The sequence below is a fragment of the Microtus oregoni genome, unplaced genomic scaffold (assembly GCF_018167655.1).
Source record: "Microtus oregoni isolate MIOR12 unplaced genomic scaffold, Mior012 000013F_ref0000133, whole genome shotgun sequence".
NCBI classification, from domain to species: Eukaryota; Metazoa; Chordata; class Mammalia; order Rodentia; family Cricetidae; genus Microtus; species Microtus oregoni.
This window is the reverse complement of record NW_024543072.1, coordinates 8,567,328-8,592,410: the sequence shown is the minus strand read 5'-3', so window position 1 is coordinate 8,592,410 and position 25,083 is coordinate 8,567,328. Positions and strand designations below refer to the sequence as shown.

Sequence of the window (25,083 nt, the reverse complement as noted above, 5' to 3'; positions counted from 1 at the left end):
AATGAATCAGGAAGAAAACGTTTGGTGACGTGGGGCGTGGTCATTCTTGGCAGAGGAAAGAGCGAAAGGCCCTAAGGACAAACATGCATGCCAGGAGGTTCTAAACCTGATGGCTCCAGCTCAGAGGGCTCTCAGGCTGCCTGAGAGAAGCTGAGACCCACACTTAAGAATGTCCCCAGCACCACTGTCCCTTCTCTCACTGCCTCTGTCTCAAGCTGGGCAGTTCTACTCTAGGGAACACAGATGGGTGCTTGTCTGAGAACCCCCTTCCCCCAACACCCCAACATGTGCAGTGGGGACAGGAAGTGTTGGGTCTCGCCTCCCAGCTGCCTGGTGGGATGCCACCAAGCCAGGATGGCCTGCTTGGGAAGGGACAGAGGCCCTATTGAGCCAGTTCTCTGGGCCAGCAGGGACAATAGCCACACTGAGAACTAGGAACATCGGCCAGCATGATTGTCCAGGAAGTTACCAGGCCACTACCACCCCCTTCTGTGCTACCCCACCCCCAGCCCTCTCCCCTGGCTTCTCAGTTTAGGGGATGGTAGAAGCCAGTTGCCACTTTGCACTGACGCCGCCTGCTTTGTACCAGACCCATGCTGTCCCCAAAGAGGGAGAAGTACAGGATCCTGGGCACACTGCCTGCAGACAGGCACAGGTGCAAGGCCTGGAGGGGGGCATGGGGAAGGGGTGTGTACCCTGAGAGCTGGATACGAGGGCTTCCAGGAGGAAGAATCGTGACTCTCCATGGCTGCAGCTGGGGTCATGCTTTCATGACGCAATACTCCGGAGCCATCAGCGGAGCTGGTTGGCCTGAGTGACAGGCCAGGAGGAGGAAGAGGGAGACCACGGCCAGGGCTACCCACGGCCCCCAACCCATCTGTTGCTCAAGCCTGAGTGCTGTCTATAGGTGGGACATTTATTCCAGAAGGATCTTTGTTGGCATACTGCCACACTTGCCTTTCACGTTCAGGGGTAGATGTAAATACTAGGCAAAACCCTGGTGGAAAACACTTTGGGGTAAGCACCTAGGTGCAGCATTGACCTTCCTGACTTCAAGCCCCCACCCCCGCACTTGCTGACAGATGGGGAAACTGAGCCATGGACCACAGAGTGTGGTGGTGAGCGTGTTGGGATCAGGAAGGAGGTTAGGAACATGGACATGATCAGACCAAGTCATAAAATTTCAGATTTTGGGGAGGGTTGAGTTGTCTCAAAATACCCCGCAGTGTGGCTTCTGCTCAGAGCCAGAGCCCTCGTCTCGTGGCTGTAAGTTCACAGGGGTGAGGGTGTCCGATTCCAGGGCCCCATCTCTCGGGCATCCCTGCACATTCTGGTTGAGAGTGTGAGTGCAGTGTTGTAAAGTAAGCAGGGAAGAACACGCCCAGTCGTTGTGTGACTATAGCGTAGCTCTTTCCAGGTGCCTGTGTGGTCACCACTTACAGAAGACCACTGGTAATTGGTAGTCAGACACATGCTACTACATAGGAAGCAGCCAGGCCAGCTTTGATAGACTCTACAGAGAAACTGAGGCCCCAGGAAGCTAAGTTGTAAGCCATAGATATGGCAGGCAGGGTAAGGAGTTGAGCTGGGGCCGCCTGACTTCTGTCCGGGCTCTGGAGCACTCACTCTGGCCATCAGGCTCCATGTCTGTAGCTCAGGCTGACTGTTCGCAACAACTGAGCCTACCCGGAGCCACATATGCTGATGCCAAGGCAAACACTGGTGAGGAGGTGGGGGCAAGAGGTGTGGCTGCCCCATTCCTCTGCTTTCTGAATGGACTGCGGCAGGACCTGGCAGCCAGGTCTGCACTACAATTATTGTGCCTATGATTGTTTCCAGATGCTGTAGACTCACAGGTTTGGGGCTTGGCCAGGGAGCTAGCCCTCCCTCCCCCACTCACCACCCCTGCCAGTCTGGACCATCCATCTAGCCCCAGGCTGTCACCTTCAAACCTGCAACCTGCCCAGCTTCTGGGCAGAGGATCCCAGACTCCATTTCTGGCTCTCACTCTTCCTGTGTGACTTGAGAAGGTGGCTTGCTTTCCTGAGGCTTATTTCCTGGGCTATAGAATGGGCACTTAGGGCAGCAAAAGGACAGAATTCAAAGCTCCGACTTCCCCTCACCGTGGTCTAGACCCTCCTCAAAGTGGGACCACAGACTAGCAGCAGACCCAAAGGAGAGTTGGAGATGAAGATTCAGGGACTTCAGGGGTGGGGTCTGTACTGTCACCATGATGCTTCAGTGCAGCTTGGGCATGAATAGAACAGCGCATCCATCCTCCAGATTCTGAGCTAGGGCTCCTGGGGTCAAGAAGACGAGTTTATTTCAAAGCCCTGTGGAAGAAAAGAGGCTTGGCTTCAGATTAGGAAAGGGGGTTAAAACACTTACCTCAGAGCGTGGCAGGGTGGCCATGCTGGTTCTGAGTGACAGCCAGCACCCAGCCCCGAGGGGATGCTAACTCTGAAGTCACAGGTCTTCTGGGTGAGGCACTGCATGAGAGCAGGCCTATGCATGCAAACCTGCAAACATGCAAAGGAGCTGTGTGCGAGAGTGTGTATACCCCTATGACTCAGCAGCCTACAGCGAGTCCTGGGGCTGCATGGGGGCCTCCATAAGATGCCTCTCGACCAAGGCAGTCAGGGAAGTTTCTAGATAAAAGTGCAGCTTCCTTTAGATGTCACCAGGAGACACAACATGCCAGATTATGGGACTGAGGTGGATGCTGAGTCTAAGAAGACCAGAGTTGCCCACCAGCCCTGACCTCTGTGATGGGTTCCTCTCCTTCCTTCTCTGGATTCTTGTGGAATGGATGAGGTTGCTCACAGACAAGGGCAAGGAGACTAGCGGGAAAATGAGACTGCAAGAAACACACGATAAGTCCAGTGTGGGTTTGGATCCCAGCTCTGCTACCTCTTGGCTGTGTGACCTTGGATGATCTGCCACCCTCTTTGTGCTTTGCATTCCCCGTCTATGGGAGTTATGGACCAGCTGCTGGGGAGAAGCTGGCGTCAGGAAGCTGACCATCTGTGGAGGGCTCCATCCTTTGGCCTGCAGAGCTACCTGCAGCAAGCACTTTGCCCTGGAGGACAAGGAGAAGGGATCAGTTCTGCAGCCATGGTCCAGCCCTCAGATACAGAAGCAGGTACAGGTGGGGATCGTCAACCTTGCTTCCTGCCCTGGCCTCCTGGACAGTAGACTGGAGAGAAGCTCATCACCTCTCCCGAAGAAGTGAGATATGTTACCCATGTGACACCTCATACCCGCTTCTCTCATTTTTAACACCAGAGAAATGATACCCTGATACCCGGGAATCGTGGGAAGAGCTGCAGATGCCAGAGCTGGCTACAGGGACTTCTTAACTCCTACTCTGTCCATTTGCAACGGCACAAGTTACCTCACACCCCAGTGGTGGAGTCAGACAATAGTCAGAGATCCAGAGTATAAGGCCCTCCTGTCCTTTCCTTAGTGACCTTAGACAGATGACGGCCTCTCTGGGCTTTTGTTTCCATAGCTGGAAACAGTCACTGTGAAGCTACAAATCTGGTGTATAACTGGCCTCTGCTAGGCTCAGTAACATCAGTTGCCTGTGGCTCTCAGGTCTCCTGTAGGCCCAGAAGGCCACCGCTCACAGGCGTGAGGCAAAAGCTTGCTTCTGCCAGCTATCCAGGTGAAGAGATGATTGATGGGAGCCTAGAACTGAGGATGGAAAGGCAAGCCAGGCAGCCGCAGTCAGAGCTTCCCCAAACAGCTGACTTCAGCGTTCCCCATCCAGGGTGGAACAGATCTCTTTTTTGGCACTTGGCCACCTCCACACCCTTCCCCCATTGCTATTTTGAGCTGATCTCATTGTCCCCTCCTCCCACAGCTGTCTGTAGCCCTCATACCCAGAATCTCACTGTAGCCTGTAGCCTTTTCACCTCTTACACAGATACTTGCGTGCCCCCAGGACTGGGCAGAGCCTCCCTCCAGTCAGATGGACATGTTCCTCCTGGCCACATGCAAGCAGGCCTTCCAGGGAAGACCTCAATAGGAGCATAGAAGAGAGGTGTCAAAGAGACATCTTAGGAGTGGGCAGTGCCTTGCCCAGGGCTGGCCTAGCCTCTCTCCAGGTCTCCTGTCTGAGAGAGCTGTGCCCTTTATACCTGCTTGTTACCTCATGCCGAGGGCCTCTCTAGCCCTTGCACGGATGGATGCACACTACGGTGAGCCAGGAAAGTTTGCAAAATGTCTTTAAACTTGAGATAAACTTTAGAGTTTGGCATGGTAGAGTTTGGTTTAGAGAAGGACATGACCCAGAGTCCAGCCTTCTATAGAAGGTTCTCAGCTAGCCACTAACATGGCATAATAGAGTGAGGGTACTTGAAGGCCAGTTAGCCCCAGGGAGATTGGAAGGGGTGGCTTTGAGCTTTTCCCTTGAAGGATAGTGGAAAAGCATTAGCACTCTAGGGCACCAACCTGGCAAAATGTTGATTTTGTTTTTAAATTTTAAATATAAGTTTAACAGGAAGAGTTAATGAAAGCTAAGGCTAAATGGGAAGGGGGCTAATTGTCTTCTGCACAGCGGTTCTATCCTGTCATATGGGGCACTTCAAAGTTGAAGTGGCCACCAAGCGTTGGGGGCTGCCTAGCTGAGCTGGAGTTCTAACTGCAGCAAGAAGGAAGGGAATCACTGGGACAAAGAACCTGCTAGAGGGACAAGGACACAGGGATTGAGACTCTTACTGGGAGTGGCCTACCGTCACCAGCCAACTACAGGGTAGCTGCAAATCTCCCATCCACCCCTCTCTGCACCACTATGGCCTAAGTCTGAAGTCACGGGGAGGAGCTTGAGTCTTTTGCAATGCCTGTGATTCTGCCCCTCTGCACAGGCCCCTCTTCCCCTCCCTGCCCTCAGCCCCAATCCCATCCCTGCGGTCAGTGGAAGGAAGCCAGAGGCAGGAAACAGATAGCCAGGGAGTGGCTGTGCACATGGTTAGAAGTCCTGGCTTTCCAGAGAGTTTCGCTCAAGATTACTCCCCCTGCATGAGGATTTGGAGAGAGAGTTCTGCTTCTATGGTACATGACACAGCCTGAAGGCATTTGGGATGCCCACCGGGTCCTGGGGAGCTCTTGGGGTCCTGTGGTCTCTCTTGAGCCTCAGCATTTCCAACATGTATCCTCTTCCCTTCTTGATGTCACCCATTGTCCCGCCCTTCCTTGTCACCGGGCAGAGGCATGTCCTTTTCTCCCAGGCTTCTCTTGTGTCTCCCCCCTCCTCTCTGTCTTCTCCTCACTATCTCACTCCCAGCCCCCTCCCCAGGGTTTTCCTGAGGCCTTTTCCTGTCGCTGTGAAAGCTTCCATTGTTCCCTGGACTCTTACAGACCCTAGTGTTGTGGGCTAGGGATGGCATTTTTGTGGGATGGGAGGGGTGCCCCGGGGGCTGGGCCTTCTGGGCCCATGTGGGGGCTGTGGCAGGAACCCAGAAAAGGGAGGGGGCTGGCAAGGGGACATGGACAGACGTTGAACTCAGACAAGGAGGCCCTTGAGGCTCAGAGGAAGCCAGGCTGGCTTCTCTCTCAGTGGCCTCTGTCCCAGCATCCTGCAGGTTACATGTGCCCAGTCCACCTGTCCCCTCCACAGGCTGTTTCCTCTAGAGCTCCGGGAAGCCTGCAGCTGCCCGGAGTGGACTGCTGTGCAGATATATGAGTCGGGGGACAAGAGCTGGAGGGTTCCTGTGGCACAGAGGAAGGAAAATCCAGGCCTGAGCACTGGACAGAGACGGGAATCTCAAGTGTGGCCCTGTGAAGCTGGATGATTCTTTACCCTGCCCTAAGCCTCCATTTCTTTCTCTGCCACCAGGGTCAAATGCTGATTTTGAGGGAGCTATTGCATCAGAGATTGTCACCTGGGAAGCCAGGGTGACCTCTGCCTGCAGACATAGGTTCAACTGGTCCCACAGAGATGAATCTTACTTGGGCTTCACCTTGGGGGCTGGGGCCAGGAGTGGGCCATGACCCCAGAAAGGGACCTCTTTAGAAGGTCCCCGACGATGAGCTCTGTGAAGGCAGGGCATTCCCTGTCTGTTTCCATGTTCCTGGAATTTTCCACAAAGCTTGGTCAGAGTGGGTGTACGATAGATGTTAGTGGAGTGAATGAATGTTGATATGTCAGTCTAAGGTCACAGGTCAGAGGGTTTGTGTTACTCAGAACAGGATTGTTCTCTTGTTTCTCACAGCCATTTCAGGGAAAGGCCAAGCACTGGGGGAAAAGTGTCACGCTGGAGTCAGTGAGCAGGGTTCAGGTCTTGGTGTCACGGCAGTGGGGCCCTGTGCAGACGCCTGGGCTGTCCCTCTTATCTGTTTGCTCTCTGGCTACAGGAAGGGGCTTTGGAGGGGCAAGTTAGGAATTACTGGCACATAATAATGATCACTGAAAGTCAGGGTCCCCAGCTCTTCTGGAGCCACCACACACACACACACACACACACACACACACACACACAATTATCCGACATAGAAAATGGGCTCTAAGAAGGGCCTGGTAGAGCCAGGGCCTAACTTCACATTTGCTTTCCAAAGCTTGTTTACTCAGAGAAGTTCTGGTTCTCCTCCTGGGAGAGACATCAAACCTCACAGGATACCAGCTGGGTGAGTCCATGGTCGGCTCATGTCTCTCCAGGTTGACCATGGGAAGCCTGTGTCAGCTCCTGAGACCTGGTACTGGTTTCACCTCAGCCTCCAAGTTGCATAAGAGCACACAGACAGGGCAGGATGGGGCCAGCTGGAAGCCCATCTGGTCTTCATTTCCTCTCCCCGGCCCTATGGCTCTGGCCAGAGCTTCTTTCTCAGCTGGTTGCGTGGGGCCAACCCAGGGCTTCATGAGAAAGGTGCTCAAGGGGCTGCCAAGCACACAGAGTGATGTGACGGACCTCCTGGGAGGCGGGTGCCGCTGCTCAGAGGCTACTTACACTCTCCATTCTGGAAACAGGGAAACTGAGGCCCAGAGAGACCTGTGACAGTGGTAGCCACTTCCTGTTCCTCACCATCCTGACATGATGGGTTCTTCGTGCCATTCTGGCGCATTTCAAGGAAGTACAGAAAGTGTGTCGTGGCAGACAACTAGACAGGCACTTGGTCAATGTGTCCTCAGACACTGTTCTCATCCGGAGCCCTGGATTTATCACATCTGGCTCACAGTGGTTTGGGAGCTACAAAGACACACGAGGAAAGGCTACGTCCCTCTCCCTCCTCAGCAGCTGGAGGAGGCGAGGGCCTCAGCTAGAGAGCCCTTTATTTAGACAAGAATCCAGCCTGAAGTCAGAATAGGCATCCTAACCCCGCTGCTCCCTCCTGCCATCAGCATGGCTATTATGACTGACATCTCTGCAAAGAAGGGGCTGTGAGGGAACCAAGCTTCACTCAAAGAGTGATTCACTCTGCAGGGAATCCAGACATCAGGGCAAGGTGACCCGCTGGGGCTGCGACAAGTGAATACTTCTGGCTTCTTAAGATAGGGGAGCCATGGAGTCTTGGGCAAGGATGACAGCCTTTCTGGATGAAGTAGCTTCGTGGAGCAGATCATGGTCCAATAGAACCAGCACCCAGAGCTGCCCAGTGCCCTCTCCACTGTCCATACCTGCAACTACACTAGTGGAAACTGCCTTTTGGTTTCAAAGGGTTTCCACTCCCTGGGCAAAACCCCAAGCGCCCCCTGGTGGGCAGGAGGGGACTGCAGTCGGGAAATGAGTCGTTACTGCCTTCCTTTTAATCAGGCTTGCTCACGAGGAACAAGCCTTCATTAGGACAGAGTCTGAGCAGAAATAAACCCATCCACAGACCCATCCCCTACAGGCACATTTTGAAACCTTCTAACCTATTCCCTTGAGCTGTTTTTCATATGCTTTTCCTTTATACAGTATTCCATCTCTCATCCCTCCTTTCTCTCAAGCATTTTTCCAAATGTCTAACAAAACTCATTGTAACTTCAAACATTATATTTGTGTGTGTGTGTGTGTGTGTGTGTGTGTGTGCGTGCGTGGATGTGCCATGGCATGTGTGTGGAGGTCAGAGGACAACTTTCAGTAATCAGTTCTCTCCTTCTACCCTGTGGGCTCCAGGGTCTCCAGGCTGCACCAAGCCATCTCTGGGATGGTCGTCATAACTGCCTCAAGGGCTCTCTGTTGTCATACACCCACTGGGAGCATCTGGGATCTGCTGTGGATTGTCCCATTTCCAGATTTTTGTTACCCTAAATAATGTGGCAGGAAGATTTTTGCAAATGCTTTTGGTCCATGTATCGCTGATCATTTCCTTAAGGGCATTGTAAGGCCTTTTTAAAAAGAGTCTGACAAGTTCTGGCCAGGATGAGCAGTAGAAATGGAGCAGGAGATGCCTGCCCAACTCCTGCTCCAGGAGCGACCGAGAAAGGCTTTCTCTCCGCACCCACTTCAGCGGCCTCCACTAGTTCTCAGGATCCAAAGGACTATAAAGCTGGAAGTCCTCTCAGATTTGCAAGGCTCAACTTCCTGAGCAGGGCAAAGATCCCTTCCACAAGTTTCCTGACGGTTGTTTACCCAGACTCTGCTTACATCGCCTTAGGGACAGGGGACTCACTATCTCCCAGCCGACCTCAAGAGATCTCATGAGCTGATGGAAAATCAATACAAACTCCATTCTGAAACTATTCAGGGGTGGAAGCCCCTCCCCCTCCTCTCCCACCTCTCCCCTCCAGCTTTGCTTTCTCCTTCCCAACTTACTCCTTCCACTTCTCAGATTGCCTTCCTGTTACTATTCCAGCCGCAGGAAAGTCCGAAAGCCCTTCCATCCCCAGCTCTGTCCTGGATGCCTTGCGAGTCCTCTATCAAATCTGGTGGTTTCTATGGTACCTCGAGGACCTGTCTGTACTACCAGGAGTCGCTTCTGGGACCCACTGAGCCATGCCTGCGCTCCTGGTAGGGGCAGGGTAGATGAGGTACTTAGCCTGGGTCAGGAAGCCTGCTGAGGCCTGGCAGCCCGCTTGACTGAGTGGTTACCCCTGTGGAGCTGTCTGTTGACATTTCTGAGAAGAGTCCAGGCCTCAGCAGGGAGGAGACAAGGGGAAGGTGTCTGTTAATCCGCCTTCTCTCTGGGCTCGGGGCCCTCCCCGACTGGTCAGTATAAACAATGTCAGGACAGAGCCTTCCAGGAAGTGGTTCCTTGAAGCTGCCTGCCTGCTGGCCTGTGTCCCTTCCCTCTGCTATTACCTAAATTTGTCCTGTATGCCACTTCTACCAGGAGGCCCAAAGAATTTTCTCATGAAATCTCTGTTGAGGGATTTTCTCTGTAGAGCTGTGGCAGGCAGAAGAGCTTGCTGAAACTCACTTTCAGCCCCTCATGTATGCTCTGCATCTTGCTCCCACCCCCTAATCCTTAGTTTCACCGGCTGTCCTGCAGCCTTCCATGGTGAGTGGAAAGGCAACCTGACAGGTCTTGAACCCTGAGCACAAAGCTCAGGACACAGGGAGTGTACCGTAAGCACCTGGTCTCTTCCCGCCTTCCTTGTCTTCTGCCGGCACACATCCAAGCTTCTGCAGCCTTCCTTGGACTTGTTGAGGGTCCTGCTGGGAGAATAATCCATTAGGTGAAGACACTGAACACCCTTTCTTCTTAGGTTCCCTAGTCCTCTGATGCACGCACCTTAAGACGGCAAACTACACCACTGCCACACTGTCCTCTCATTTCTAAAATAGTCTCTTTCCGATTTTGCCTGGGCCTCAGCCCCTCCCTCTGCGTCATCTGAAGTACCTTGGTTGCTCTCTCTGCAAGGGAAGAGCCATGCCCCATACACCAGTGCGCCGAGAGAGTGCCATGTGTGCCTGGACTGAGCTAAAGCACCTGTGAGGGTAGCAGGTGTGCAGCTCAGGCCTTTGATCAGCATCTGGTGTCCAGATGTGTAAACAAGCAGAGATACTTGTTGAGGGTCCCAGATAGCAACAGGCAGAGAGGTTATGACTTAGGAACCTGACCTTGGAGTCCAGGATCTGAGCTTGTCCTGTGAGATGAGGTGTCTGTCAAGGAGCTGACCGTCAGTCTGGCCTGTCAGCGTGGCACTGGCAAGCTGGAGCATCTGGGCCTATAGGAGGCCAGGCACCCCAACCCTGGGTATGTGGCAGACAACTCCAAAAGGACCATGTTCTAATTCTGAGCTGTGGCCCTGCTCCCCGTTCACTTCTTGTCCAACTGCTTGTTGTTTTTCCCTTCGATCACAATCTATACCACATTACACATGTGGACTCCCATCACCGGGAATTCTGAGCCAGACGCCCCGGAACATCAATTCACAGTTTATTTCTAATTCTGACCAGGACCCATATTTTGCTCCAAATGTGCTAGGATGAATGACCCCTCCCATTCTGTCCTTTGCTGTAGGTACGGTAGGCAAGGCCCAGGTTTTGAAGGCTCTGAGCAAGAAGAGGTCTGCAGAACCAGATTCCAGAGCCAGCCTGCCGGGGACAGGCCCTAAATCCGCCCATCAGCTAAGCAAAATCTCTGTGACAAGACACCCACCTATTTGTGTGTATGTGTGTGTGCTTGCACTCATATGTGTGTGACTGTGTGCACGCGTGTGTGGTATGCATATGTATGTGAAAGTCAACAGACAACCCAGGTGTCATCCACCTTTCTGTTGAAGCAGGTCTTTAATTGGACCGGAACTTCACCACGTAGGCAGAAGTACCAGAGCTTCTAGGGCTCTGCCTGTTATCACCATACCTGGAATTACAAGCATATATTACTACCCTGAGCGAATTTACATGGGTTCTCAGAGTCAAACTCGGGTCTACATGGTGGCACAGTAAGCGTTTTACCTATGGAGCCTTCTGCCCAGCCCCATCACCCCCCTTCAGCATACGCATACACCTTTGGAAACGGAGGCAGGAGAGTACGTGCGTGCGTATGACTTCTTATTTCGGGATAACAAAACCAAGGAGGCTATAGACACAGGCTGCTCAGAGCCAGGGTACCGGGTGATGGATGGCAGTGGAGAGACTGACTTCAAAGGACTCAGGAAAGCTGCAGACTGGATACTCAAAGAGCTCAGCCTCAGAGGCACTCTCTTGTCCCAAGTGAGTAGAGCAGGTCATGATGGTGTGGGGTGCATCTCTCACAGCGCTGCCCTCTCTCAGGCCTCCCCAGTCCTCACTAAACCTGCTCCCGAGACATCGCCATTCCTAGCAAGTCCAGTGACATCAAGCAGGGGACCCAAAAGTCAGGACTGTGATGGGCTTGCTTTTCCAAGTTTTGATCTTCACACTCAGTACATCTCTCCCTTTTTATTATTTTGGATATTATGGATATCTGGAAAACAGCAGCAATAAATGCACATAATTAATGTGAATTATTATCTGATACACTATTATCTGTACATACTGATACAACTTTGGATTAGTAAATAATAGTAGTGCCAATAATCCTCCTGTTCATAGGGTTTACCTGTATCATCTCACCTAATGTTCAGAATATTCTTTTAAAAGTTTTTTTTGCAGATATTAATTATTTATATCTGTGTGCATGCGTGTGTGCCATGGCATGGATGTGGGGGTCAAAGAACAGCTTATGGGAATTGGTTCTCTCCATCATGTGGGTCTCAAGGATTGAACTCAGGTCAGCAGAGTTGGCAGCAAGTGCCTTTACCCACTGAGCCTTCTCACTGGCCCCAAACACTCTCGGATAGAGCTACTTCCTCTAACCTTGTTCAAGATCACAGAACTAGGATTTGGATCAGAGTCTGCACCTGACCTCTATACCCTGTTTCCTAAATGGCCAGTCACTCAGGGTTACCATGGCAATGATCATCCCATAGCCCAAGCTTCCTGAACCTGATGGAGGAGGAGTTCTCGGGGGTTTCTATCACAATGCAGGTTCTTGGATGGGGAAATGGCTCAGTGGGTAAAGTGCTTGCCATATAAGCAAGAGGACCCAGTTTAAGCTCCAGTACCCACAGAAAGAGCTGCATGTGGTGGCACCTGTCAGTAACCCAGCTCTGGGAAAATGGAGACAGAAGGACTTCTAGATCTTGCTGGATAGCCAGCCATGCCAAGTTGGTCAGCTCCAGGTTAGTGAGGAACTGACAAGAAAGAAAGAAAGAAAGAAAGAAAGAAAGAAAGAGAGAAGTACAATGGAAGAAGTCCTTCTTGTTTGACCTCTAGCCTCCACACGCATGTGTACAGATATGCCTGCACGCCCCAACCCCAACACACGCCAACATAGGTCCTGATTTGCTGAATCTAAGGTGGGGCTCTGGATTCTCTCTAGCACGTTGCCAGACAATCCTGTCACTGCCAGGCAGGGTACCACGCTTAATGATGACATATAGAGCCTGGTTCAAGCCGCTCTCAAACTCAAGGCCCACAAGAAAGTTATGTGGAGAGAGTGAATGCTGACTTTAATGGTCAGCCTCAGCTAGAGAGATTCCACAGCTAATGTGGGTCTGTATCTATGGGTAGTCTCCCAGTTTAAAATCCTATGGTAACTAACTTTTAAAACACATTCTTTGAGCTGGCCGTGGTGGCACACGCCTTTAATCCCAGCATTCGAGAGACAGAGGCAGGCAGATCTCTGTGAGTTTGAGGCCAGCCAAGTCTACAAGAGTTTGTTCCAGGACAGACTCCAAAACTACACAGAGAAACCCTGTCTCGAAAAACCAACCAAGGGGCTGGAGAGATGGCTCAGCGGTTAAGAGCATTGCCTGCTCTTCCAACGGTCCTGAGTTCAATTCCTGGCAACCACATGGTGGCTCACAACCATCTGTAATGAGGTCTGGTGCCCTCTTCTGACTTATAGGCATACACGCAGACAGAATATTGTATACATAATAAATAAATAAATAATCCTTAAAAAAAAAAAACAAACCTCTTCCTCGAAAAACCAACCAAACAAACAAAAAACGAAAACAAACAAAAAGCATCCTTTATAAGTGCATGTAGGCTCACAGCAGCTTTACTCATGACAACCCCAACTGAAAAGCAGCCTAGTGCACCCTATGCCATTGGCATACAATGGTTATTATTTGGCAGCAAGAGGGTAAAGTGTGGACACATGCTTCAGCAAGAAGCCGAACAAAAGAAAGAATATAAGCTGGGGAAATTTACAGAGGCGGATCATATACCAGCGAGCAGCACAGGGAGTATTAGTGAGTACAGAGTGACTTTGGGAGGGTGACAAATATGTCCTAAAGTTAGGTTATGCCCACGACTGTACTGCTCTGAATATACTAAGAACCGTTGAACTGACCATTTTCAATGAGTGAGATGTGCGTTATTTGGATCATATTTCAATACAGTTATCAAGCTGTGCAGGAGAGCTCTAGCTTCTTTCACATATAAAACACAAACCAATTTTCTTGCTGCAAATCAACAAGAAAGAGGTTAGTGTAGTAATAGGGGCGGTGGGGCTGCGTCCCCAGCACCCTGGCCGCCTGGCTAGCTTATGCTCCGAAATAACAACACACAAACTGTATTCTTTTAAACACTGCTTGGCCCATTTCTATCTAGCCTCTTCTAGGCTAATTCTCGCACCTGGACTAGCCCATTTCTAATTATCTGTGTAGCCCACGAGGTGGCTTACCAGGGAGATTCTAGCCTACGTCCATCCTGGGTCAGAGCTTCATTGCGTGTGCCTCAGAGAGCAGAGCTATCCCCGCGTCCACCTAGGAGAGGGGAGCATGGCGTCTCTGCTCCAGAGAGCAGAGCTGTCGAGTCTGAGCTCACTTCCTCTTCCTCCCAGCATTCTGTTCTGTTTACTCCTCCCACCTATGTTTTAACCTATGAGGCCAAGCAGTTTCTTTATCATAATTAACCAATGACCTTCCTCCATCAGGTTAGGGTTGAAAAGATGGTCAGTGGTAGAGCATCGCTGCTGTTTCAGAGCACCAGAGGACAGCTTTCCCGTAACTCCAGCTCAGGGGATCTGATGTCCTCTTCTGACTGTGCAGGCACACAAACAGACATACACACACATATACACACAAACATACAAACATATATACACACACAAACACACATACACACACAAACATACATACAAACATACACACACATACATATACACATACACCCATATACACAAGCATACATACAAATACATACACATATACATACACACACAAACATACATATATACACACATACACACACACACACTTTTAAAGTTAATCCCCCCAAAGAGAAACAGTCCATGAAATATAAACAAACCATTTTTAAATACATGCAAAAATGTGTCTTCCTCATTATGAAAGATGTGAGAAGCCTTTGTACCTATTAGATTAGTGATGCTACAGCTTCCCGGCTTCCCCTAAGATAGAAAGGTGCATTTCAAGACCCTCAGTGGCTGTCTGCTCTGGGCTGTAACTAGGCATTGAAGTTCTAAGATCAAAATTTCTTCCCTCGATTTCCCAACAGAGTAATTGTTCTCACCGAAGGTTTTTAGCAACCTCAGACTTTTTTTCCCCTTTCTTTATGATATTGTCTGGTTTCCCCTTTTGGGGCGATGGAAGCACGTTACGGCCTCTCCTTGTTATATGAGTTGTCTGCTCCCCTACTCCTGTGATCCAGGGCAATTACTGTGCACAGTGAGGGCCACTTGAACACAAGCACTGTAGATCCTGCAGTTCATCTGGGAACAGCCAGTTACTGAATAGCTAATGGGCAGGTAGCATAGATAGCGCGGACACACGGGCCGATGGGACATTGCTGTCCCAGTCACATGGAGAGTGCGCTCATCTTGTTCCTCAGAACTGTGCACAGTATAGAGCTCACATGGCGCTTATTTCTGAGACGGTCGAATCCTTTCAGATGGGTTGAGCAACAGACAACTGTAGCTGGGAAAGCAAGCATGTGGTAGGTGCAGCTGCAAACGAATGGGAGCTTTAGCTAGAACCCCGCTCCTGGGGATCTGGGGTGCGATGCTGGCGAAGCCTTGTGTGAGCAGAGGCAGCAGCAATAGACACTACCACTAAACATAGTGCACATACCCTATGCCCCGGAAGTCTCACTTCTGGAAATTTACTCTTCAAAGCCATTTAAGTTGACACATGTACCAAGCCCTCATGGAAGCACACGATGGGCTCTCATGAATTCTGCCGCCATGCAGCTGTGAAGCAGAAGACAGTCGCTACTGGGACACACATGAAGGAAACAGCAGGATTAATTGGGTTGGAGATGTAGGCCAGGTGGTATAGTGCTTGCCCAACATGCACACAGCCCTGGATTCGATTCCCAGCATACCATAAAGCAGGTATGGTGGTACAGATCTGTAACCCCAGCCCTGGGAAGCAGGGCTGGAGGATTAGAAGTTCGAGATCATCTTTGTCTATGTGGTAAGTTAAAGCCAGACTGTGATACATGAGACCTTATATTTCAAAAGAAAAAAACAAGAGGCATGTGTGTCATCTGTGTCTGTCTGGTGAGTGACAGGGGCCTAGACAAATATACTGATGCCCCCAGAGACTGAAAAAGAGGGTGTTTTTCCATCTTCCACAAACACTGGAAGCTGAGACAGGAGATCTGAGTTCAAAGCCAGCCAAGAAAAGGACTGGCTCCATGTAGGGAAGCGCACAGTTGGCGCAGGGGGCAGCGGAGGTGATTCCCTTCCATCAGACACTAGTTTCTGTCCTTGTGTGGTCACATCCCTGGTGGGACAAAGCACCTGTGCCCATCCTGCTGCCCCTGCAACATCTGAGATGAAAACGTAACTCCTTAGAAGCCTGCACCTCACTGTCTCTGTCGTGACATAAATGGGGAGCTCCAACCCCTAGGATTTGCAGGTGTGGTCTGGAGGCGACCATCTTACTTTCTAGATTGGTGGTAGAAGGGCAAGCTTATAGGACAGGATGCAGACTATGAAAGATGAAGGCCAAGGCCCCACTTACTGTATTTACTTCCTGTCCTCCAGGCACGTCCCAAAGGTGAGGGACTGACCCCATACCAAGGCAAGAAGCGCTGCTTTGGTGAATACAAGTGTCCCAAGTGCAAGAGGAAATGGATGAGCGGGAACTCCTGGGCCAACATGGGGCAGGAGTGCATCAAGTGCCACATTAATGTGTACCCGCACAAGCAGGTGGGTGTGCAGGGCCTCTGGGCGAGGGCGGAGCTAGGAGTGGGCCTCCTGCAGTGGGTGGGGCTTGGGGGAGGGCTGGCAGGGTGTTCTCTGGGTGGGGTAGGCAGAAAGGGTAGGCCAGGGAGTAGGACAGCCCAATTTCTACAAGGTGTCCAGTGTCGGAGATCCGAGGGTTGCAGATCTGAGGGACTCACATAAGATCTTGTAACCCAGGCAGAGGTCAACTCACACTCTCAGGGCCAGGGGAACCGGACACCCTGCAGTGTTCCTGTGTGCCCTAGAGTCTGGCAGGGCAGCCACTGGTCCCGTCTTGCCAGGCGATAGCATTGATGGTCATTGATGGCTTTCTCTGCCTTCCTCCGCCCCAGATCCTACCAGCATGACCTGGGTGTAGCCTGCTGACCTGTTAGTGTGGCTCTACATAGAGAGGCCCAATCTAGAAGAATCTTTCAAGAGCTTGAGACTCCATTTTTCCCAATCACCACCATCCAGCCAGAGTTTGTTGAGCGCCTACTGTGTGTATTGGGGAGCCTGGCGCACAAAGGATTTGTACCATTTACATCCATTCCAGATGAAGTTCTGGGCTCCTGGGCTCTCTTGCTTCTGTGGTCTGAGCTTTGGGAATACTGCCTCCTTGTTGTACTGCAGGAGGCAGTGGAGCCAGGGGGATGGAGAAGGGCTCTTGCCCCTCCCCCAGGGCTGACCTGGGCCACCTCGTTCCTCTGAGAGCCCCTGCCCCCACTACATCTGTTTCCTGTTAGGCTCGGACTGCGTCTCCCCGAGACAACCCAGCTCCCCCAGAAGAGAAGAAATGCTAATGGGCTTTGCATCCCTGCTGGGGGCGGGGGCCTCCCCGATCAGTCCCAGCTGCTGGGTGTTTCCTTCCACAGAAGGGAGTCATCCTGACAACTCCCCCAAGCTCCCTACTGGCGGCCTGCTGCTGTAGGCTGAACACCAAGGCCAAGGAGAAGAGCAGTTCAAAGGAACTAGGGCTGGCCAGGAGGGTCAGGCAAGAGCATTTCCCAAGGATTCAACCAATGATCCTGCCCCTTCAAAATATTACTGATCGTGTACAACATCAGTTGTGGTTTCCCATGGGCCAGGTGCCATTTTAACCGCTCTCCACTACAGCCCCATCAAACACACTCTCTGTCAGATACATTGTATGGAGGAGAGACAAGCAGAGATGAAATGATTTGCTGACGGTCCACACAGATATTAGGAAGTCTTTGTGGAACTCTGTGGTTATAGAACCCCCCCCCCCCTCTCTCTCTCTCTCACACACACACACACACACACACACACACACACACACACACACCAAAGACAGCACCTGTCACTAACCTCTATCGCAGGCTGCAGGAAGGCAAGCTGAGGTGGCAGCTCTCAGTCAAGGTATGGCAGAAGTGCTGTTCAAAGCAGCTTGACTTGTGGTACCATGAGCCGAGGACACACTGCAGAGGAGCGGTTTCCCCGGAATGCCCTTCAAGCCTCTCTGCTCTCCTCATTGACTCAGCCCTCATCCCTGGAAGCGCTGGACCTCTGGGATAACACCCAGGAAAGCAGTACCCAGCTGGGTGGGCAGAGCAGGGCAGGCACTAGTGAGTTCTCAGGGGCCAGGACCATGGGGGTGGGAGCTGCCTCATAGGAAGATGCCACTTTGGAGACAGACAGGGATCTGGAGCAGGCTAGAAGAGCACATGAGATCTAGAGCTAGTCCCGGGATGGGGACAGGCAGCATTCCCAACAGTGTGGGGCTTGACATTTATCATCTCCTCTCTGGAGGCCTCTGGACAAGACTTTTAAATGGCTTAAGGTTTCCTCATCTGTGGTAAGCCACCACTCCCGTGGAAGCTGCGCCCTTGAGGCAGCCTGAGTTACATGGCCTGACCACACAAAACCCAAACCAGCAGGAGTCAAGGCATTAGAGGCTGGTTCACTCCTGTCCCTCTTTGCCCTACTAGAAGACTGGTTCATGGAGGCTGGGGGTAGTGGAGTGTGGGCAGCAGTGGAAAATGGCTAAACATCAGCTTGGGTTTGGTGTGAGGTAGGTCAGGGCTCCCATAGCCTTTCTTTGGGAGCTGAGCAAAGAGCACAGGAGGCCTTGGGTGCCTGGGACCTCCAAGATGAACGCATAAAGATCCAGATTCCAGCTCAAGATGGAGTCCTTCAGACAGAGCATACAATGACCTGGGGCTGTGCTCAGCCAGCAGAGACTCAGTTTCCTGACCCTGGGGGCATGCAGACTCATAAAGAGAGAGGTTAGTGCCGGCTTCCGTTCTCTGGGACATCTGGAAAGGCAGGGGGATCACCCACCTCCTACTCGGATTGACCCTATGTCACTGCCCCCTTCCATTAATATTAAAAATAAGCAAAATAAACCAGCACCTTGAAGGACCATTCCTCTAGCTAGTCTTTGCCTTCGCTAGGTTTGCTGAGAACAACTCCCTGAAAAAGGCACCCCCTTTACAGGAGGGAATGAGATGGGGTCCGAGGATGGTCAGGTGGCCAGGCCAAGGCCACATAGCCAGTGTTTGGAGGCGGAGCTCCTCCCATCTGGGACCTGCAGGAAAATCAAACTCTTTCTCCTTTCCCCTGCTGGGATAGAATAGGTGAGGCCAGTCCTCTGGAAGGCCCTTAGTTCCAAGGCCTGGCTCTCTTCCTTCCAGTTCTTTCCTTTGTAGCTAAAGCTTTAAAAGGCTGAGTTTATAGACACCCACTTCCGGGGCAGCTAAAAAGTAGAATCCTGTCCACCTACAGCCTAAACCCTCAGCTTACAGAACCATCCGTTCCATTTGCCCAACTGCTTTGAGTGTCAGCTTGGGTCAAGTCCCGGACCATAAGGGGAAACAGCCTGCTACTGCTGAGGACAGTCTACCCTGCTGGGCATGCCACTGGGACCCAAGGGTCTTTGCCTCAAGCCCCATGTCAGTCTATAGTTTCTGCTCCCCTCTTTTTGCCAGCTGGCTCCCAGCTGGCCCTGACCAGCTTCCTCTGAGCCCCCCAAGTCCGTGCAGAGAATCCTTCTGCAGAAAGGTGTCATTCTGGGGGTGGAAGGACAGAGTTGCCATCTGACATGCTGTGCACTCTGGAGCTGCTCTTCGTGATCTCTGCAATGATTACAGGTCTCTGCTGACTCTTGTGGGAAGGGTAAGGAGGGAGAGCAGGCAGGGAAACCCAAAACTGTCTAAAGTCCAAAAACCTAAGGGCTGGTGAGATGCCTCAGGGGAAAGGGTCTTGCCACCAAGTGTGAAGACCTGAGTTCAGTCCCTAGGACCCACATGGTGGAAGAAGAAGACTGACTTCTACAAGTTGTCCTCTGACCCCCACACTCAGGCTGTGGCACACATGCACACGTGTGAACACACACACTTAACACATACACAAGTAAATACATGTAATTTTGAGAAAGGTCCTTGTGTGTGCCTAATGCAGCCCAGGTTACCAACAGCTAGCCTCTCTCGGGGTCCTTCCAAACTTTGCAAATAAGCACTGTAACAGCCTGCTTTACAGACGGCAGGAGCTGCACAAGTGGTGCAACAGGCCTGGCAAGTTGCTCCTTTCCTTCAGTTTCCCCATTAGAAAACAGTGAGGCAGCTGGGCGTGCCTTTAACCCAGCACTCAGGAGGCAGAGGCAGGTGGATCTCTGTGAGTTGACAGTCAGCCTGCTCTACAGGATGAGTTCCAGGACAGCTAGGACTGTTTCACAGAGAAACCCTGTCTCAAAAGAAAATAGAAAAGAAGAGATAGAGAGACATAGAGAGAGAGAGGCAGAGAGAGAGAGAGAGAGGCAGAGAGAGAGAGAGAGAGAGAGAGAGAGAGAGAAAGGAAGAAAAGAAAGAAAGAAAGAAAGAAAGAAAGAAAGAAAGAGGCTCTGTTTAATAGTCACTCAATAAATGGGCAGACACTGGGGGGACAGGTGCTAGGCTTGGGTTGGCCCCAGGCCCCAGACTGGCTTTCTGGAACTAAGAGCTGTTGCCCCTTGGGCTGAAGTGTTGTACCCATGTCCAGGATAATCTTTTGAGTCCCAAGGCCACTGGAGTGACAAGGGGACAGATGTGAGGTGGGGTTTCCTTCACCTGAGACTCAGTTTCTTCATCCAGCAGATGTCTTTGCATCCCAGTCCTGCATTGGTTGGGCTGGATTTGGGAGCTCTCTGAACTTCATTCAGGGGACAGTTGCCAAGAGAGGACTGCAGATCAAGCAACTTATCTGCCCATGGTTCCAGGTCTAAGACCCCTGCCTTGACTCTAGTCAGCCCAGAAATTTTACCTCAGCCTCCTGAACACGTGTCTGCAAATGGGCAGAAGGTGGGGTACCAAAGTGTTGGCTGAGCTTCCTCCGTAACTGTCGGTCCTCTCCCTCCTCCCCTCGGCCTGTTCCTTCTTCTCTTTGCAGAGACCCCTGGAGAAGCCTGATGGCCTGGATGTGTCTGACCAGAGCAAGGAGCACCCGCAGCACCTCTGTGAAAAGTGCAAGGTCCTGGGCTACTACTGTCGTCGTGTGCAGTGACCTTGGCTGCCACTGCAGAACCCCTCAGCTACCACCTCCCTGTGCTGCCCAAGGGGCTGAATGTCCCTATACCTGAGGAGACCTCACAGGCCTGTGGGCTTACGCAGAGGAGGCTCATGTCCTCGTCTCATGTGCTAACTGTGTGGCTGACTTGCTCTGGACAGGGTGCAGAGATAGGAGGTTCAGGGACTTTTCAGCATAGGCCTGGACTCTGTAGAGGGACAGAGGCCAGCAGAAGTCTTGGTATTCTCACAGGCTCTCTTCCCGAGTGTCGTTGGGACTGAGTGGCTTTGTATCTGCCACAAGTACACCAGTGAACTGTGAATCCTGAGGCCTGTGGGAAGTCTTCCTCCAAGACCAGCCAGGTCCTATCCTACCCAGAACCTTGCAGCTTGCCTCCTATGAAAAGCCACTCTGGGGAATTCCTGTTTCATTCCTAATCTGTAGTCACAGAGGGCAGTTACTACTTCTAGCAGCTGCTGAGGAGTGGTTGTCTGTTGGGCCCACAGTGAGTCCCAAATCTGACCACCCCTGACGTCACTGAATGGTAGCTAAATACAGCCTCCCCTGCCAATGGAACTGGCAGGCAGGGGGACATTAAACATCCTAGGGATATCAGGCATCACCTCCCATGACCTCCCCCAGACTGTCCCGTAGGCTTGGGTTCTATCGGCTGCTCTCTTCTCATCCTTAGCCTTTCATCCACGTCAGGGATGCACTCCACAAAAGTTGCAAGCCTGCTTCAGCATGGAGGATGCAGGTCTTGGCATTCTGGAGCTACTTTATGCCACCTGGGACAAGGGCATCTCATCTCCAGCCTCAGTTTCCCCACTCACTAAGTGAGAACGTGCCACCAGAGGCCCCAATGAACTTTGGTGTTCTAGAAGAAAGATGGTTGCCTCCGGAACACAGAGCATCACTGGGGAGATGGGATGCCCCTAGCCAACCAGGTGTACTGCCTTCTAAACCTCTGCTCCTGGTAGCCACTTAGGCTGAGTGATGCCGGGTCCTCTCCTGCAGCCATCCTTGTCTGATGTTCCAATCCCCTGAGAAGATGGAAGATGATCCCCTTCCCAGGTCTCCTCAGCCCCTCACACTGGGCAAGTCTAAAATGAGCCACAGAATCTCTCCATTGGAAACTGGGGATAGTGATTCCCTACTTTTCCAGGAAGGCAGAGAAACCTCCTGGCATGTCACATGGCCCGGGAGGACCGCTGTCCTGGCCAGGGTCAGCGGTGCCCCCTCTCCCTGTGACAAGCCACATTTCTCTTGTCTTTCTCCTCTTCACCAGCTGCCACGACTGAGTAGCTTGACTTTGCCCCAACACTATGCCATTATGGAGAAGAAGAAAAAAAAGTCAGACCATGAAATAGGCCTGAAATTCAGTGTTTACACATGGTGCCCAGTTGCCCTTTGTTTTCAAATGAAGATGCTTTGTATGACTGAGGAGTCACAGTGAAGTGTTAACCTAGGGTCCAGGGAGTGAGTGGAAGAGACGGGCAGGTGTGTCTGCAGCCAAATAGCTGCAGGATAGATTTTGGGAGAACATACCCTCTGAACACTTAACAAAGGTATATCTGTGGCAGTCTAGGGCACTAGCTGCCACCTTGCTGTCTAGGAGTGGCATGCTGGGCTACAGACTGTGAGCACCCAGCACCAAAGACTCTCCAGCCTTGCTGCCCCATGCCAAGCTTCCTGTCGTGTAGAAAAGGGCTGTTTCTGTCAGTCATCCCACTGGGCCCCTAAAGAGAGTGTTTACAGCAGTGGGCATTGTGCTGTGTCCCAAATGAGGACACGTTAGGCATGGGTGAGCTGGGGTGAAGATTCAAAGAGCCCAGTAACAGAGGAAGTGGGGGTAGGCAGAAGGTGGGACAGATGACCATTTTGGTCACTGTACTGAGTCTGTGCACATCCAGGCCCTCTTGACTCAGGCAGCTCCTCTCTAGTCTTGCCTTGCAATAATTTGGATGAACTTGTGATCTTTTTGAGGCAAGCAAAAGATACCACTATCTAGGCTGGGTGCTGGGAGACTTAATGCTCAGAGGGCCTGGGAGCCCAGGAGACAGAAAGTGTGTGGTTTTACTACATTCAAAAGGGACAATCGCTTGCAGTCAGTAGATCTAGCGATCTAGTTGCGAGAGAATGGTGTTTACCCCATATGAAGTATTCAATAGCTCTACTTGTGAATTTGTATTTATTTTGAGTTATACTTGACACAGAATTCTTTTTTTAAAAAAAATGCTATGTGTGTATTTTGGGAAAAAATTCATAGATGTTAAAAATTCCTGCACGGTTACCAGTTTTTCTTGGGACACTGAACTTAGTAGCCTCCCCCCCCCCCAAATTCTTCATAGTAACTTTTGTTTGTATATATTTGAGGGTTTTTTTTTAGAGAAAAGAAAAATAGGATTGCTTGATATTGTTGAAATTGAAAACAACAAGAAGAGGCATTTTTTAAAAATGCCAGTGCTTTTGAGAGGACAATCCATATTGAGTGGATTTCTAGATGGAGTTTTGCAAGTCTGGCTGATCTGTAAGAGAATATATAGTGAGAACTTTTCCTTTTCCTTGTTATTTTTTTCTATGCTTTGGTCTGTAAAAAGTAGGCAACTGAACTACATTAAGAAGGAAATATTATCTACATAGAATTATTATATGAAGTTGGTACATAATTCTAACGAGGAAAAAAACTTTGTAATCCTTTGAGCTATGTTGTTTTTTTTTTCTATTTTGTTTTCCTTGGATGAAAATATCAGTATTAAGCAGCCAGTATATTATTCAAGTGTTTAAACTTATTAATATGCTCTTGTCCTGTATTTATACCTTTGTGTATTTTGAAAATATTGCTTTGTTAAGGGGAGTTACCAATGGACAACATGGTAAAAAGGGAACAGAGATCCTTTGCGCCTCTTGCTCTGAGGTTGGCAGATGGTATTGTAATCTTTTCTCCTGCACCTTTGTGTCATTATCTTGTTATTATGGTTTTATTAATTTTTTTAGGGGAGAGCAGGAAATGGGCAAGGGAAAAGGACACATCGGATGAAAGAGTCCTTTGGTCTGCTAGCCCGTTGGCCTTGCCAGTGAGACCCAACCAGGTACAAGAAAACAGGAGGCAGGCTTCCTCCTCGCCTGCCCAAGCCCTGACTCCCAGCCCCATACTCTTTGAACTTGGATCTGTTCACCTGAGCCCTTACACCTGCCATTTAGCATCTAATGGACTTGAATCTACTCTAAACAAAAGTCTAATCCAACCTCACTACATTGTAGCCAGTGCAACAACTAACAGTGATGTAGGGGGTGTCGCAGCTTCTGGGAGGTGGCAATGAGGATCATCGTTTGCTCTCATGGCCAACTTCTCTGTACCAACCCCAGAACCCCCAATAGGTGACCCTGTTCATGTTTGTATCTGTTCATGTGTGTGCATTCAGCTAAGAAGACAAACAGAACCCGTGAGCCCTGCCTGGAGGGTGCATGGAGAAGGCTCCTGACTTCCCTGAAGGGCCGGCCTCGGGGTGGCATTCCGTTGTGTGCCTTATTCCTGAAGACTCTATATACGGCTTGCCTATGAAAATATAGCCTTTCTGTGCTGTATTAAAAGAACTTTGGAAAGAAGGAGGCTTGTGAGTTTGTTTACAAGGAACATGGGGGAGGCTGGAGGTTTTCACAGATGTGGGACAAGGCAGGGATGGGAAGAACTTGGGTGGCATTTAGTTCCCCCAAGTCTGGTCGTATTGTCCTTGCCCTGCCTCCACCGTTGTCCTGCCTCCTCCCAGTCCCTTTGCCCTCAAGTGAATGCTCTTTCTAAAGTGAGGGCTCTCCCCAAGCGGGGCCCCAACTGGGTGAGATTGTCAGTAGATTAAGTCACACATTAACTCAGATGGACTCCCACTCCTGGGTAACCATATATAGGAGTAACTTAGTCTCAGAAAGTTCAGCCCTGGGCTCTGATGTGGCTGCACATGTTTGAATGTGAGCCCAGGATTGGGGTCCAAGACACTGGCTATCACATGCAAGCAAGGGGAGAGGGAGCAGGGAGTTCCTTTGATCAAGGCCAGGACTGGACAGGGCTGTCACAGGACAGGGCGTCTGTAGGAATAAAACACCACCCCGAGAGGCTGCTTGTCCATGAAGCCTCTTGGCCAAGCATTGGTACTTCCCTTCAGTCTTGCTGTTCACCCGTCACCTACAGAGACAGCAATGCTAAGACATTGGTTTGAACGTGTCTTTGGGTTCTTAAAGACCCTTGGGTGCACTGTGCACCCTGAGCAGCACCTGGTCTGAGGAATCCCCTTATGGTCCTGGGGGCACTAATAGTACTGTCAGTGAGGGGCTGCTGAAGAGGGGCCTTCAGTTCCTGTCTGGAGCCAGCTTACTAGCTAAGACTACTGCTGCCTGGTGGGCAGGGGATAGGGAGTAAAACTGGAAATCCCAGTTTTGAGTTTTAAGTTTCCAGGTTACTAAATTTAAATAAAGTCAAAGTGCATATGTGTGGGCAAGCTC

General features: G+C 51.0%; 1 protein-coding gene across 1 annotated transcript in view; it reads left to right on the top strand.

Moving 5' to 3' along the window:
- Nucleotides 1-24,189, top strand: part of Zcchc24 (zinc finger CCHC-type containing 24) — a 53,108-nt gene extending 28,919 nt beyond the window's left edge. Inside the window, exons 3-4 of the mRNA XM_041662645.1 lie at nucleotides 15,907-16,071; nucleotides 20,470-24,189. Coding sequence (XP_041518579.1) covers nucleotides 15,907-16,071; nucleotides 20,470-20,583 — 279 coding nt within the window. The 3' untranslated portion in view covers nucleotides 20,584-24,189. The remainder of the gene's footprint in view (nucleotides 1-15,906; nucleotides 16,072-20,469) is intronic.
- The last annotated feature ends 894 nt before the right edge of the window (nucleotides 24,190-25,083 follow it).